This window comes from Coregonus lavaretus (assembly GCF_964263955.1).
Source record: "Coregonus lavaretus genome assembly, chromosome: 39".
NCBI lineage: Eukaryota > Metazoa > Chordata > Actinopteri > Salmoniformes > Salmonidae > Coregonus > Coregonus lavaretus.
In genome coordinates, this window is record NC_140026.1 from 18366454 (window position 1) to 18383846 (window position 17393).

General features: G+C 42.6%; 1 protein-coding gene across 5 annotated transcripts in view; it reads right to left on the bottom strand.

Moving 5' to 3' along the window:
- Positions 1–17393, bottom strand: part of LOC311113217 (Kv channel-interacting protein 4-like) — a gene marked incomplete at its 5' end in the record, with an annotated part of 275296 nt that overhangs the window by 44533 nt on the left and 213370 nt on the right. Inside the window, one exon of one of the 5 annotated variants that reach the window (XM_084156419.1) lies at positions 9372–9483. The exons of the other annotated variants lie outside the window; for them this stretch is intronic. Within the exon in view, the coding sequence (XP_084012545.1) occupies positions 9372–9483 (112 nt within the window). Of the gene's footprint in view, positions 1–9371; positions 9484–17393 lie in introns of those variants that run through there. 5 annotated transcript variants of the gene reach the window in all.

Here is a 17393-nt window from a genome sequence, read left to right on the forward strand (position 1 = left end):
TACACAACTTTGTCCCTGACCTGTTTGGAGAGCTCCTTGGTCTTCATGGTGCCGCTTGCTTGTTGGTGCCCCTTGCTTAGTGGTGTTGCAGACTCTGGGGCCTTTCAGAACATATGTATATATACTGAGATCATGTGACACTTAGATTGCACACAGGTGGACTTTATTTAACTAATTATGTGACTTCTTTAGGTAATTGGTTGCACCAGATCTTATTTAGGGGCTTTATAGCAAATACATGCACCACTTATCCATTATTTTTTTTATTTTTTTATTTTTATTTCACTTCACCAATTTGGACTATTTTGTGTATGTCCATTACATGAAATCCTAATAAAAATGCAGTTAAATTACAGGTTGTAATGCAACAAAAAAGGAAAAACACCAAGGGGGTTGAATACTTTTGCAAGGCACTGTATGTCCCCCCCACTTATAAAACCAAAGTTGCGAACCTGGTAATTATCATGCTGTTTAATCAGCTTATTGATATGCCACACCTGTCAGGTGGATGGATTATCTTGGCAAAGGAGAAATGCTCACTAACAGGGATGTGAACAAATTTGTGCCCACATTTTTTGAGAAATAAGCTTTTTCTGGGATCTTTTTTTCCGCTCATGAAATATGGGACCAACACTTTACATGTTGCGTTTATATTTTGTTCAGTATATATTTCACAGTGATTTACAGTTGAAGTCGGAAGTTTACATATACCTTAGCCAAATATATTTAACTCAGTTAGCATCACCACTTTATTTTAAGAATGTAAAATGTCCGAATAATAGTAGAGAGAATGATTTATTTCAGCTTTTAATTCTTTCATCACATTCCCAGTGGGTCAGAAGTTTACATACACTCAATTAGTATTTGGTAGCATTGCCTTTAAATTGTTTAACTTGGGTCAAACGTTTCGGGTAGCCTTCCACAAGCTTCCCACAATAAGTTGGGTGAATTTTGGCCCATTCCTCCTGACAGAGCTGGTGTAACTGAGTCAGGTTTGTAGGCCTCCTTGCTCGCACACGCTTTTTCAGTTCTGCCAACAAATTCTCTATACGATTGAGGTCAGGGTTTTGTGATTGCCACTCCAATACCTTGACTTTGTTGTCCTTAAGTCATTTTGCCACAACTTTGGAAGTATGCTTGGGGTCATTGTCCATTTGGAAGACCCATTTGCGACCAAGCTTTAACTTCCTGACTGATGTCTTGAGATGTTGCTTCAATATATTCACATAATTTTCCTTCCTCATGATGCCATCTATTTTGTGAAGTGCACCAGTCCCTCCTGCAGCAAAGAACCCCCACAGCATGATGCTGTCACCCCCGTGCTTCACGGTTGGGATGGTGTTCTTCGGCTTGCAAGCGTCCCCCTTTTTCCTCCAAACATAAATGGTCATTATGGCCAAGCAGTTCTATTTTTGTTTCATCAGACCAGAGGACATTTCTCCAAAAAGTATGATCTTTGTCCCCATGTGCAGTTGCAAATCGTAGTCTGGCTTTCTTATGGCGGTTTTGGAGCAGTGGCTTCTTCCTTGCTGAGCGGCCTTTCAGGTTATGTCGATATAGGTCTTGTTTTACTGTGGATATAGATACTTTTGTACATGTTTCCTCCAGAATCTTCACAAGGTTCTTTGCTGTTGTTCTGGGATTGATTTGCACTTTTCGCACCAAAGTACGTGCATCTCTAGGAGACAGAACGCATCTCCTTCCTGAGCGGTATGACGGCTGCGTGGTCCCATGGTGTTTATACTTGCGTACTATTGTTTGTACAGATGAATGTGGTACCTTCAGGCATTTGGAAATTGCTCCCAAGGATGAACCAGACTTGTGGAGGTCTACACATTTTTTGGTGGAGTGGTTGAAAAACAAGTTTTAACTGTAGATGGTACAATGATTCCCTACACTATTCAGTGCTTGTTTTCTCACAGAAACCGTAATTAAGCGAACAATGTAGAATTTTAGCAACCAGAAGATAGCCACAAAGTCAGAACATTTTGACAACAGATGCCACTCCGGTGGGAGAAATCAATAGGCGAATACCACAGCCAGGCACGACACTGGCGGTTAAGTAATACTGTGAAACACTATCATTCCACTACTAGCACCACATATATTATGGCCATTTTCTGAAATTACAAAGCAAAAATCTCAAAAATAATAATAATGTGTAGCGCCTTTAAAGCAAATGATAACAGGGACGTTACTCTGACTAACACCTTCAAGAACACCTTTCAGAAGTCACTCTCAACCAAATTCCCACAGAAACGCTACCGTCAAACTCTGGGTGGGCTTACAACAAATCCTCCAACAAGGACACACAGATTAGTCAAAGGGCGTGTGACATGGTTAACTGTTAATACACTCTCCATGGTCTTCCCTGTAATGGATGACACAGGGTTTTAAATTGAAACTGTTCAGCTCCCCATGTAATAGCACTGTGTGTGGTGCCAGGGCCGAGAAATATTTATCTTACCCTGACACACTGATAAGTATGTACCTGTGAGGCCTCGCTCAGCACTATGCACTAATGGGTCTGAGTGTGTGTGTGTGTGTGTGTGTGTGTGTGTGTGTGTGTGTGTGTGTGTGTGTGTGTGTGCTGCACAGATAGTTCTGTTAGCATGACTGAGTCAGGAATCAAGTGTCAGCAGCTCATCAGGCAGTAGGGTTTTCACATTGACTGATTACAGCTCAGGCTTTCAATTAGAGATCCTAAGACAGTATTGATGAAGGGTTAAAAACTGCAGGGTGCCGTCCTATCGCCTCTGACCACAAAACATTGACTGTCATTTCTGCTCATTTCCGATGATCGCCAACGTTCATCGACACCCAGCAGGTGATCTACTGCACACGACCAGCATTTTTTATGACGTGTCTTGTCCTTTAAGACAATATAGTTTAGCCAACCACAAATTAGAATTATAACTACAAATATAAAAGTATCCACAGTGTTTGGTCCGGTGGGGCAGCCAGTGCCTGATGCAATGTTCCAGAACATTATGTGCAATAGGAGAAATTGTCTACTGCCTGGTGTTGCTCAGAAGTGATCTGAGCATGCTAATAGAAAACTCCCTGGGTCAAATTGTACACAAACCCTGCTGGGCAGGAGGGGCATTTTCAGCTCCAATATAGTCAGCTGTGAATGGTACCGGGTCAGAACCCCTTTTCTAGTACCGGGTCGGAACCCCCTTTGCCTCCAGAACAGCCTGAATTCTTCGGGGCATTCTACAAGGTGTCGGAAATGTTCCACAGGGGTTATGGTCCATGGTGACGAGATGGCATCACGCAGTTACTGCAGATTGGACGGCGGTACATTCATGCTGCGAACAGCTCAATTGGGTTGAGGTCTGGGGACTGCGCAGGCCACTCAAGTAAACTGAAAGCTGTCATGTTCCAGGCAATGTTTTTCTACTCCTCAATTGTCCAGTGCAATGTTTTTCTACTCCTCAATTGTCCAGTGTTGGTGAACTCGTGCCCCCACTGGAGCCACTTCTTCTTGTTTTTAGCTGATAGGAGTGGAACCCTGTGTGGTCGTCTGCTGCAATAGCCCATTCTTTAAAAAAAAATTATTATTATTATTATTTTACCGCTTTTTCTCCCCAATTACGTGGTATCCAATTGGTAGTTACAGTCTTGTCCCATCACTGCCACGCCCGTACGGACTCGGGAGAGGCGAAGGTCGAGAGCCGTGCGTCCTCCGAAACACAACCCAGCCGAGCCGCACTGCTTCTTGACACAATGCCCGCATAACCCGGAAGCCAGCTGCACAAATGTGTCGGAGGAAACACTGTACACCTGGCGACCGTGTCAGCGTGTACTGTGCCTGGCCGGCCACAGGAGTCGCTAGTGCACGATGGGATAAGAATATCCCTGCCGGCCAAACCCTCCCCTAACCTGGACGATGCTGGGCCAATTGTGCGCCGCCCCATGGGTTTCCCAGACAGAGCCTGGACTCAGGATCTCTAGTGGCACAGCTAGCACTATGAAGCAGACCACTGCGCCACTCGGGAGGCCCTGCAATAGCCCATTTTTGACAAGGACTGACAAATAGTGCTTTCCGAGATGCCATTCTGCACACCACTGTTGTACTGTGCAGTTATTTGTCTGTTTGTGGCCCGCCTGTTAGCTTGCACGATTCTTGCCATTCTCCTTTGACCTCTCTAATCAATGAGCTGTTTTTGCCCACAGGACTGCCGCTGACTGGATGTTTTTTGTTTGGTCGCACCATTCTCGGTAAACCCTAGACACTGTCGTTTGTGAAAGACCCAGGAAGGTATCCGTTTCTGAGATACTGGATCAGGCGCGCCTGGCACCGACGATCATACCACGCTCAAAGTTGCTTAGGTCACTCGTTTTCCCATTCTAACGTTCAATCGAACAGTAACTGTCCACCTGCTTTCTATAGCAAGCAACGGCGACATGACTCACTGTCAGTAGGAGTGATACATTTTCATAAACTGGCCAGTGAGTGTATGCTAGAAGGTCTTATATGTGGATGGCAGATATAGGCCTACAGTACTATTAATGGACTGTGGCATAACTGATGTTCCTACGGGGCACTGTACTGGACAGCAATGAGAACTTCAGAGCACACTCCCAGTATGATTCCTATGAGAATCAAGTACATGTTCAGTTTGTTTAATCAATTTCAGGCTATGGTTGAGTCTGTGAGGCAAAGGAGAAAGGACAAGAGTGCATCTGTACATTAAGTATGTATCTTTCACCAAGGAGAGAAAGACATATTGTTGACTGAGGTTAGGCAAGTGTTCTTTGTATAACTGTGCCTTGAACAAGAATTATAAAATTAGCAAACGTTCTGGTGATTTTCTAAAATAAAATTCCAATTTCTATCACTTCTACCCCCAAATACCAGACATGTGCAAGACTGCCTAAACACCATTCCACTACATCTTTTGATGAGGCTAGTTGTGCATGATGATCATCATCATCTTCATCATCATCCAATTCCCTCTAAAACATGACTAGATTGGAGATGCAACATGTCAATGTAGTTATTGACCAACTGTCAGGCGGTCTAAAAGCTTAGCCACCAGACATCCTGTCAAGGTGATTATGCTGGGGTGAACTGATTCATGAGATAGTGACCACACCATCTGATTTTCATAGGTTTATACCACACACTGTGAAGGTTGATACAGTATCTTTATCCAACCACCACGGCAACAGATCGATACAATGACTACTGCTGAAAAGTAGGACAATTGTCTTTCAAAATAAAAGACTAAAGATTTACATCCAGTATATCAACCTAATTTAGTGTCCCTTGTGATGTAATTTTTTTAAAAATTAATTATTAGATACACTTGAATTTGCTTGTAGAACTTCTTAGGAACAATACAAGAGAGAAACAGTCCGATACTGAAAGCATGTTTGTATATGACCACAATTGATATTGATTAAGCAATGGCAATTGAGTGTGTATACAGTGGGGAGAACAAGTATTTGATCCACTGCCGATTTTGCAGGTTTTCCTACTTACAAAGCATGTAGAGGTCTGTAATTTTTATCATAGGTACACTTCAACTGTGAGAGACGGAATCTAAAACAAAAATCCAGAAAATCACATTGTATGATTTTTAAGTAATTAATTTGCATTTTATTGCATGACATAAGTATTTGATACATCAGAAAAGCAGAACTTAATATTTGGTACAGAAACCTTTGTTTGCAATTACAGAGATCATACGTTTCCTGTAGGTCTTGACCAGGTTTGCACACACTGCAGCAGGGATTTTGGCCCACTCCTCCACACAGACCTTCTCCAGATCCTTCAGGTTTCGGGGCTGTTGCTGGGCAATACGGACTTTCAGCTCCCTCCAAATATTTTCTATTGGGTTCAGGTCTGGAGACTGGCTAGGCCACTCCAGGACCTTGAGATGCTTCTTACGGAGCCACTCCTTAGTTGCCTTGGCTGTGTGTTTCGGGTCGTTGTCATGCTGGAAGACCCAGCCACGACCCATCTTCAATGCTCTTACTGAGAGAAGGAGGTTGTTGGCCAAGATCTTGCGATACATGGCCACATCCATCCTCCCCTCAACACGCTGCAGTCGTCCTGTCCCCTTTGCAGAAAAGCATCCCCAAAGAATGATGTTTCCACCTCCATGCTTCATGGTTGGGATGGTGTTCTTGGGGTTGTACTCATCCTTCTTCTTCCTCCAAACACGGCGAGTGGAGTTTAGACTAAAAAGCTCTATTTTTGTCTCATCAGACCACATGACCTTCTCCCATTCCTCCTCTGGATCATCCAGATGGTCATTGGCAAACTTCAGACGGGCCTGGACATGTGCTGGCTTGAGCAGGGGGACCTTGCGTGCGCTGCAGGACTTTAATCCATGACGGCGTAATGTGTTACTAATGGTTTTCTTTGAGACTGTGGTCCCAGCTCTCTTCAGGTCATTGACCAGGTCCTGCCGTGTAGTTCTGGGCTGATCCCTCACCTTCCTCATGATCATTGATGCCCCACGAGGTGAGATCTTGCATGGAGCCCCAGACCGAGGATGATTGACTGTCATCTTGAACATCTTCCATGCAAATTAATTACTTAAAAATCATACAATGTGATTTTCTGGATTTTTGTTTTAGATTCCGTCTCTCACAGTTGAAGTGTACCTATGATCAAAATTACAGACCTCTACATGCTTTGTAAGTAGGAAAACCTGCAAAATCGGCAGTGTATCAAATACTTGTTCTCCCCACTGTATATATATATATTTTTTTTAACAATCAGCGGAAACAGCCATAGCTTTTAATGCATATATGACTATTTCCTATGTGAATGAGAATACTACAAGGACTCACCAACATTTGATTAATAGTCTTAACTACGGTTTAAAGTGTGTTTACCAAACCATAGCCTGATGGATGGTCTTTACCTTAACTAAAAGTGCTTACTAAACTTTTCTACTTGACTTAGACAACTGTTCTGCCAAATTAAACAGTTTATTTAGTCATGCCACGTTCTGTGCTCAGTTCAACTGGAGTCTGCCCTTACTTAGTAACATCTAAGTGTTAATGATGTCCCTTGTGTACACCAAACGAGATGTGTACTGAGCTTATAATAGTAATTCACACCTTCTATGATTAGCCAACACACTACAGCACAGAGGAGAAAGGCACTGTCTGGCGTATGTAAGCACACACAGCGCAATACAGCGATGATTACACAGGCACCAAGAAAAATAACCCCTCCCACAAACTTCTTCCTTGAAAATATCAAAAGATTTTAAGAAATCTAAAACACAGAATGACTTAAATTCAAGAGGCACAAATCTCTCTTGACCTGTAGGCCAATATAAACCACAACCGGAGATGTATTACAGTCTGAGTTGACTAAGCCTCCAGCACCCGTATCTTCCTCAGCTAATTCTGTATTTCTTAATGCTCCCTTTATTCAGCCCCCATCTCATCGCTCAGTCAGTTTACTCTACTCCTCCCTAAGGGCCTCTTCACACTACACAACTTTGACTACACATGCTAGTCCCAGGAAATATACTTTTGTTGTGTAAAGAGATGGATCTAGATTAAAATCTCTTTGAGAGATGTCTCCCACACAACCTCCGGAGCAGGGTTTCTGTTAGCCGGTAATCCTAAATAAAATTGTTGCCGGCCAAATTGACCAGAGAACCCACGGTGCTCAGAATGCAGAAATCACATTTAGATTATGGTAATTAATCTTAACAGAACATGCAACTCCTGTAATGAAGCAGCCAATAAAACAATTTTCAAACATTTGCCAAAACGCAATTTGCAGGAAAACTCTATTCTAAACAGCGCACCTGATGAGAGCAGTTCCATACGTGATGGATGAAAATCTCTGTTAGAAACTTAAAAAGAGGGGGAATCTAAAGATGCAACAACTAGGATGGGTTGCTAATATGACTAGGATTGTGCCTTTGGCTTCTGGACAATGAAAGAAAGTTAATATGAAAACCAATACAACAGGAGAGAAATGCATGGTTTCAATGGCATATGAGGAAGTCTTTATAAAAGAATTGCCCTCATGTTTCTATGGTCAGATTTTGCCTAGGCTTCTTTGAAGTAAGGTAAGACATGCCTCATAATATGAAGTAAAACGTTCAGGTTTCAAACAATTAAGTACATCTTTTCAAAATACATACTGCCTCCAGGTCACAATACAAAGTGGTGGGTGATGCGCTGATAGAGTACCGTTGCCTATGCACTCAAATGGCGAATGGGAGGCGCGCTTCAATTACCAGTTGAGAAATAAAAATAGTCGCTCTTTTTAAATCGTGGTCATCAGAACTGTTTAACACGCGATTGCATTTAGAATTGTTGCGCAATTATAAAAGCACATTTCACTCCAGCAGAGCAGAGGAGCTGCAGCAGCGCTAACGCCGTCTGACAAGTGATATTCTGCTAAAAATAGGCTCTGTATGCTGTGATCAATAAAATACATGACGACTAAAGAAAATACACACGCCCCAATTTAATTCCCCCAAATTTTGCTAATTAACCTATAGACCGATAAGCATGACAATCAAATGTATATCCATCAACTGATATTTACATAAATGAATAAAAAGCATTCTGCAATGGGATTGTTTTTTCTCCAAGTCAATTTGGCCGGCAACTATTTTATTTGGGCCAAAATCCGGCAATTACCGGCTAACGGAAACCGTGCTCCAGAGGTAGTGTGGGTGACATCTAAACCACATACTCCTCTTAGTGGTATAGTGTAAAGAAACTACACCTCTCCCACACCACATCCCTGCAAAAATTACCTTCATACCAGAACACAGCATTTTTGCTCTGTTAGCATAATTGAAATTAAAAGCTTTTAAAATATCCACACATTTGTGAATCGTTGTATTAATCAAGTGTCCAACATTATGTGCAATATGGTTTAGATGAGAAGCTCCTGTATAGTTTGAAATTATATCCTTATTTTGTTTGTCTATATACTCTGATATTTACGGTACGCTAATAGCTGGCCACACCACATCCAAGACTAAAGTAAGGATAGTGAAAACAGAAAAGTTGCAAATGATGTTGAACAGGGATAGATCTCACTACACATACATTACTAATGTAAATTCACCCTTACACAGTAGTTGACCACCCCAGTTTCGCAAACTGCTCTCAGACACTCAACTACAAAATCAAAAGAAGCTTCATTGGCAAGAAAGGAGCTCCACAATGTTGCAAAGCAATATAATACAAAACATTTCACATATCAAAATAACATCTGCAAGCAAATTAAAACACAGTATAATTAAGTAAGGAGAGCCACCAATGGACAGATCGCTTATACTACAATTCAAAGCCCCTCGCTCTCTTTGTTTTCCATCGCTCTGTCTCGCTCCTTTCTATCTCTGTATCTCCATCTCTCTCTCTCTTACCCTCGGAGAAGTTGATGAGCCCCAGCAGGTGCAGCAGTTTGAGCGAGGCACAGACCAGCACCACGATGCCCACCGTCTGCAGCCCCTCAGTCTCCCACACAGTGTTCAGCATGCCACCACCATGCCCAGACCCTGCAGCCCCGGCTTCGGACCCCGACCCGGCCTCCTCGCCCTCAGGAGCCCTGGCCACGCCTTCGGCGCTCCAGTTCCCCCGCGCCCACTCCACCTCCGTTGCGCCCACACGCACGGGACGGATGCCGCGAGGCACCCGCCTACCGCCCGCTCACTCCCCAAATCCAGATGGGTGGATGAGGAGTCTACCTTAGAGTCCCAGAAAGTCTGCTAGAAGCATACAGGAAATGTTACAGTTTCGCTAAGAAGTAAGAGAGTAGTGGAAGAGTGACAAAGACAATAACGTGGCTCCTGAAGTCCTTTTAAAGAGTGCCTCTTTCTCTTTGACTCTCTTTCTGTCTATGTATCTCTCTCTCTGTCAAGGGAGAATAGTCTAAGAGCTACGGATGAGGAGAGAATTAACTCCTATGTTCCCTCTGACAGTTAGTAGCACTCTCTCACTGTGGCTCAGATGTAGAGAGGGGAGGGAGGCAGAGGGGAGGGAGGGAGGCAGAGGAGAGGGAGGGAGGGAGGCAGAGGAGAGGGAGGGAGGCAGAGGAGAGAGAGGCAGAGGGAGGGACGGAGTACATGTACGAGAGGGAGGGACGGAGTACATGTACGAGAGAGAGAGCGAGAGAGAGAGAGAGAGAGAGAGAGAGAGAGAGAGAGAGAGAGAGAGAGAGAGAGAGAGAGAGAGAGAGAGAGAGAGAGAGAGAGAGAGAGAGAGAGAGAGAGGGTATAAAAGAGAGAGGTAGAGAGAGGGAGGTAGAGTGGGAATGTATACAAGAGATAGAGAGAGGGAGGTAGAGAGAGGGAGGTAGAGTGGGAATGTATACAAGAGATGAAATGTATGCACTCACTACTGTAAGTCGCTCTGGGTAAGAGTGTCTGCTAAATTGTAAAAAAAATGTAAAATGTAGAAATGTAAATGTAAGATAGAGAGGGGGCGGTAGAGAGAGGTAAACATATGCACATACAATACAGTTCTCTAATATTATGAAGAGAAGTCGGCTAAACCCGGTAAATACTGGTCTAAACTTGGTTAGAGTACAACTATTGGATACTGGGACAGTTGTTTATTTACATAAATACATATTTCTCCATCAGAGCACGAATCGATCACAGCACATGGCAATAATGAGAAACAGTCCATTTGAAGGGACTACGGACAGCACCATAGATTAATAATAATAATAATAATAATAATAATAATAATAATAATGCCATTTAGCAGACGCTTTTATCCAAAGCGACTTACAGTCATGTGCGCATACATTTTTACGCATGTGTGGTCCCGGGGATCGAACCCACTACCCTGGCATTACAAGCGCCATGCTCTACCAATTGAGCTACAGAGGACCATACACTCAGTAACAGCCAATAGTCAATTAGGAAAGTGGAAACTTCAATCTACTAATAGCAGCTTTCATTTCAGTGACTAATTGTAACATATGAATAGTTGTTTAAGCCTCTGTCTAACTGAACTGTAGATTGCGAGGGGACATCATTTGAATCAGGAACCTTTGCCAATAAGAGCAAAAAGCTAATTGATTACTCTAGCTCATTAACTGTGACTGATTACATTTAGGATCCATTTGATTCAACAGAAATATATTGAAGTAGGTAGGAGGTAGCGAGGGGAAAAGCAATATAGCTTTTCATATCCTAACTACTCTCTAGCGCTATGTGTGTGTACTTGCTCCAGGAAAAAAAGCCAGTGATCATACCCCCACCAACTGGGCTGCTATAGAACTGTTCACAATACCACCGACTTTATTATGGTTTATGAATTCTTCCGAGCTGTTCTCCATCTACCCACTGAACCATCCTTTCAACTAACAGTTCAGTCACATGAAGGCAAAAAATAAGTGTATAAGTTGTGACCAACAGCACCTTAATTACATCTAATAAGTAAGTCCCCTATGAAGACAAATATATACCCATTTTCATTTACATTTTGCTCAAATTTACACAGCTCTTATACGGAATGCAAATTCAAGAACAAATGAAAACAATATGTTCATCTTCTCCTCGTATGAATAATTTAGCATATTGCCTTTTTTTTATCCACCAAACATAGGCTACTGTATTTCATGAAAATGGTACTGTGAGTGCTCATTGGTAGTATGTGTGTCTCATTCACAGTGCTAAGATGTCCTCAGCGACAATATTACTCTAAAAGGCACCTGGGAGTAAGGGAACTCAAATGTCAGATTTGTGTTATTGCAGGAAAGGCACTAAGGACATATCAAGAGGAACCTAATAAAATACCCATCATATCTGGCCCTGTGCCCTCTCTGAATCGTGGCATTGAACGCTTTAGCAGGATTCCTTCTCTTCACAACTGACTACGTGATTATTGGAGCTCAATGGGTGTAACTTTTGTTGACAATTTCGATACCTTTTGGAAACAAAACACGTTTTATAAGGAGGATGGGATCCACCCAAATCATTTGGGTTCCTGGATCCTTTGACAGCATTATAAGGCTGCATTGAGACAATGACTTATCAATGACCCAAGCCCAGCTCAGTTAATCCCAACCATTGTGACGCTGAGTTGTCATAATGCTTCAGCAAATGTACATGATACCAGGGGCGTTGGTAGACACAATGTAAGTAACCTAATGTATGTCCCTCCAACTGCCCTGAATGCCTCTGCTGATCCTACAGCAATTGTATGCAGTAATCATGTGCCTATGAACTAGATTTATACTGTTAGCACTGAGGCGGTGTGCCCTAGTAGGAAGTCCACTGTGTGCAGCTCACCCTGCACTAACATAAATAACATGAGAATATCTACTTCTGCTAAGCTTCCCAGTAAAGCAATGAAAACAAGTAAGCATCGCAGAAGAAAAGTATGTAGTTTAAGAAACAAGGTTAATGAAATCAATAATTTGCTAGTAACAGATGACTAAATACATATTCATATTCTGACTATCTCTGAAACTCACTTAGATAATACCTTTGCTGATATTGTGGTAGCAATACAAGGTTCTAACATTTACAGAAAATACATAAATGCCAATGGTGGAGGTGTTGCTGTTTATATTCAGAACCACATTCCTGTAAAGCTTAGAGAGGATCTCATGTTAAATACTGTTGAAGTAATATGGCTACAGGTTAATCTGCCTCACCTAAAGCCCATTCTTGTGGGAAGCTGCTATAGAACACCAAGTGCTAACAGTCAGTATCTGGATAACATGTGTGAAATGCTTGATAATGCATGTGATATTAACAGAGAGGTATATTTCTGGATGATTTAAATATTTACTGGCTTTCATCAAGCTGCTCACTCAAGAAAAAGCTTCAAACTGTAACCAGTGCCTGCAACCTGGTTCAGGTTATCAGTCAACTTACCAGGGTAGTTAAAAAACAGCACAGGAATTAACTCATCAACATGTATTGATCACATCTTTACTAATGCTGCAGAAATTATCTTGAAAGCAGTATCCAGATCCATCGGCTGTAGTGATCACAATATAGTAGCCATATCTAGGAAAACCAAAGTTCCAAAGGCTGGGCCTAATATAGTTTATAAGAGGTCATACAATAATGTTTGTAGTGATTCCTATGTTGTTGATGTAAAGAATATTTGTTGGTCCATGGTGTGTAATGAGGAGCAAACATTTGTGGGCAGAACTGAAAAAGCGTGTGCGAGCAAGGAGGCCTACAAATCTGACTCAGTTACACCAGCTCTGTCAGGAAGAATGGGCCAAAATTCACCCAACGTATTGTGGGAAGCTTGTGGAAGGCTACCCGAAACGTTTGACCCAAGTTAAACAATTTAAAGACAATGCTACCAAATACTAATTGAGTGTATGTAAACTTCTGACCCACTGGGAATGCGATGAAAGAAATAAAAGCTGAAATAAATCATTCTCTCTACTATTATTCTGACATTTCACATTCTTAAAATAAAGTGGTGATCCTAACTGACCTAAGACAGGGCATTTTTACTAGGATTAAATGTCAGGAATTGTGAAAAACTGAGTTTAAATGTATTTGGCAAAGATGTATGTAAACTTCCGACTTCAACATTTGTTGCTGGCATGTCATGCCTAAATTTGCTAATCTTGCCAATGAAAAAAACATTAAAGTAGTTGGCAATATTAGTCGATTTTGTGATGAATGAGCCGTCTGATTCAATGAATCAGCATTTGTTTACATTTACATTTTAGTCATTTAGCAGACGCTCTTATCCAGAGCGACTTACAGGAGCAATTAGGGTTAAGTGCCTTGCTTAAGGGCACATCGACAGATTTTTCACCTAGTCGGCTCGGGGATTAGAACCAGCGACCTTTCGGTTACTGGCACAACGCTCTTAAGCTACCTGCCGCCCCGAGCCGACTAGGTGAAAAATCTGTCGATGTGCCCTCATCGCATTCCCAGTGGGTCAGAAGTTTACATACACTCAATTAGTATTTGGTAGCATTGCCTTTAAATTGTTTAACTTGGGTCAAACGTTTCGGGTAGCCTTCCACAAGCTTCCCACAATACATTAGGTGAATTTTGGCCCATTCCTCCTGACAGAGCTGGTGTAACGGAGTCAGATTTGTAGGCCTCCTTGCTCGCACACGCTTTTTCAGTTCTGCCCACAAATGTTCTATAGGATTGAGGTCAGGGCTTTGTGATGGCCACTCCAATACCTTGCCTTTGTTGTCCTTAAGCCATTTTGCCACAACTTTGGAAGTATGCTTGGGGTCATTGTCCATTTGGAAGACCCATTTGCAACCAAGCTTTAACTTCCTGACTGATGTCTTGAGGTGGTTGCTTCAATATATCCACGTAATTTTCCTTCCTCATGATGCCATCTATTTTGTGAAGTGCGCCAGTCCCTCCTGCAGCAAAGCACCCCCACAGCATGATGCTACCACCCCCGTGCTTCATGGTTGGGATGGTGTTCTTCGGCTTGCAAGCGTTCCCCTTTTTCCCTCCAAACATAACGATGGACATTATGGCCAAATAGTTATATTTTTGTTTCATTAGACCAGAGGACATTTCTCCAAAAAGTACGATCTTTGTCCCCATGTGCAGTTGCAAACCGTAGTCTTTTTTATGGTGGATTTGGAGCAGTGGCCTCTTCCTTGCTGAGCGGCCTTTCAGGTTATGTCGATATAGGACTCGTTTTACTGTAATCGTGATACAGGTGTAAAATACAATACATTGCACAGAGAAATGGCTTGTTATCAAAAGTCAATTCAGCTGGGTTCTCACTGGAGATGGGAATGTATTATTATTGATGTCAAAATTTCAAGCTAACAGTTTCAATGAGAACAGAATGAAGGCAATATTACACCTCGACTGCAATTTAAAAGTAGAGTATAAGCCTACATAAATATGCACATCTTATTTTTTTGTTGTTGTTTTTAACCCTTTTTTGTGATATCCAATTGGTAGTTACAGTTTTGTCTCATCGCTGCAACTCCCCTATGGACTCGGGAGAGGCGAAGGTCGAGAGCCATGCTTCTTCCGAAACACGACCCTGCCAAGCCGCAATGCTGCTTGACACACTGCATTCGGAAAGTATTCAGACCACTTCCCTTTTTCCACATTTTGTTACGTTACAGCCTTAATCTAAAATTGATTGAATTACATTTTCCCTCAATCTACACACAATACCCCATAATGACAAAGCGAACAGGTTTTTAGATATTTTTGCACATTTATAAAAAAACAAAAACAGAAATACCTTATTTACATAAGTATTCAGACCCTTTGCTGTGAGACTTGCTATTGAGCTCAGGTGCATCCTGTTTCCATTGATCATCCTTGAGATGTTTCTACAACTTGATTGGAGTCCACCTGAGGTAAATTCAATTGATTAGACATTATTTGGAAAGGCACACACCTGTCTATATAAGGTCCCACAGTTGACAGTGCATGTCAGAGCAAAAACCAAGCCATGAGTTCGAAGGTATTGTCCATAGAGCTCCTAGACAGGATTGTGTCGAGGCACAGATCTGGGGAAGGATACCAAAAAATTTTTGCAGCATTGAAGGTCCCCAAGAACACAGTGGCCTCCATCATTCTTAAATTGAAAAAGTTTGGAATCACCAAGACTCTGCCTAGATCTGGCCGCCTGACCAAACTGAGCAATCGTGGGAGAAGGGCCTTGGTCAGAGAGCTGACCAAGAAGCCGATGGTCACCCTGACAGAGTTTCAGATGGGAGAACCATCCAGCAGGACAACCATCTATGCAGCACTCCACCAATCAGGCCTTTATGGTAGAGTGGCCAGACGGAAGCCACTCCTCAGTAAAAGGCACATGACAACCAGCTTGGAGTTTGCCAAAAGGCACCTAAAGGACTCTCAGACCATGAAAACAATATTCTCTGGACTGATGAAACCAAGTTTGAACTCTTTGGCCTTAATGCCAAGCATCACATCTGGAGGAAACCAGGCACCGCTCATCCCCTGGCCAATACCATCCCTACGGTGAAGCATGGTGGTGGTAGCATCAGGTTGTGAGGATGTTTTTCAGCGGCAGAGACTAGGAGACTAGTCAGGATCGAGGGAAAGATTAACGGAGCAAAGTACAGAGAGATCCTTGATGAAAACCTGCTCCAGAACGTTCAGGACTTCAGACTGGGGCGAAGGTTCACCTTCCAACAGGACAATGACCCTAAGCACACAGCCAAGACAACGCAGGAATGGCTTCATGACATGTCTCTGAATGTCCTTGAGTGGCCCAGCCAGAGCCCGGACTTGAACTCGATCGAACTCTCAATATCTGGAGAGACCTGAAAATAGCTGTGCAGCAACGTGCCCCATCCATCCAACCTGACAGAGCTTGAGAGGATCTGCAGAGAAGAATGGGAGAAACTCCCCAAATACAGGTGTGCCAAGCTTATAGCGTCATACCCAAGAAGACTCTAGGCTGTAATCGCTGCCAAAGGGGCTTCAACAAAGTACTGAGTAAAGGGTCTGAATACTTATAGAATGTTATTATTATTTGTATTTTGTTTTATTGCAAAAATGTCTGAAAACCAGTTTTTGCTTAGTCATTATGGGGTTTTGTGTGTAGATTGATGAGGGAAAAAAACAATTTAATCCATTTTAGAATAAGGCTGTAACGTAACAAAATGTGGAAAAAGTGAAGGGGTCTGAATACTTTCTGAATGCACCGTATGTACAGTACCAGTCAAAAGTTTGGACACACCTACTCATTCAAGGGTTTTTCTTTATTTTTACGTTGTAGAATAATAGTGAAGACATCAAAATTATGAAATGACACATATGGAATCATGTAGTAACCAAAAATTGTTACACAAATCAAAATATATTTTATATTTGATATTCTTCAAAATAGCCACCCTTTGCCTTGATAACAGCTTTGCACACTCTTGGCATTCTCTCAACCAGCTTCATGAGGTAGTCACCTGGAATGCATTTCAATTAACAGATGTGCCTTCTTAAAAGTTAATTTGTGGAATTTATTTCCTTCTTAATGTGTTTGAGCCAATTGCGGTTGATTAACCTGGTGGTAGCCGACTAGTGACAGTGACTAAGTTCAGGGCAGGGTACTGGGTGGAGGCCGGCTAGTGATGGCTATTTAACAGTCTGATGGCCTTGAGATAGAAGCTGTTTTTCAGTCTCTCGGTCCCAGCTTTGATGCACCTGTACTGACCTCGCCTTCTGGATGGTAGAGGGCAGAATAGGCTGTGGCTCAGGTGGTAGTTGTCCTTCGTGATCTTTTTGGTCTTCCTGTGACATCGGGTGCTGTAGGTGTCCTGGGGGCAGGTATTGTGCCCCCAGTAATGCGTTGGGCAGACCGCACCACCCTCTTCAGAGCCCTGCGGTTGCAGGCTGTGCAGTTGCCTACCAGGCGGTGGGTGATACAGCCCGACAGGATGATCTCAATGGTGCATCAGTAAAAGTTTGTGAGGGTCTTAGGGGGCCAAGAACATTTAT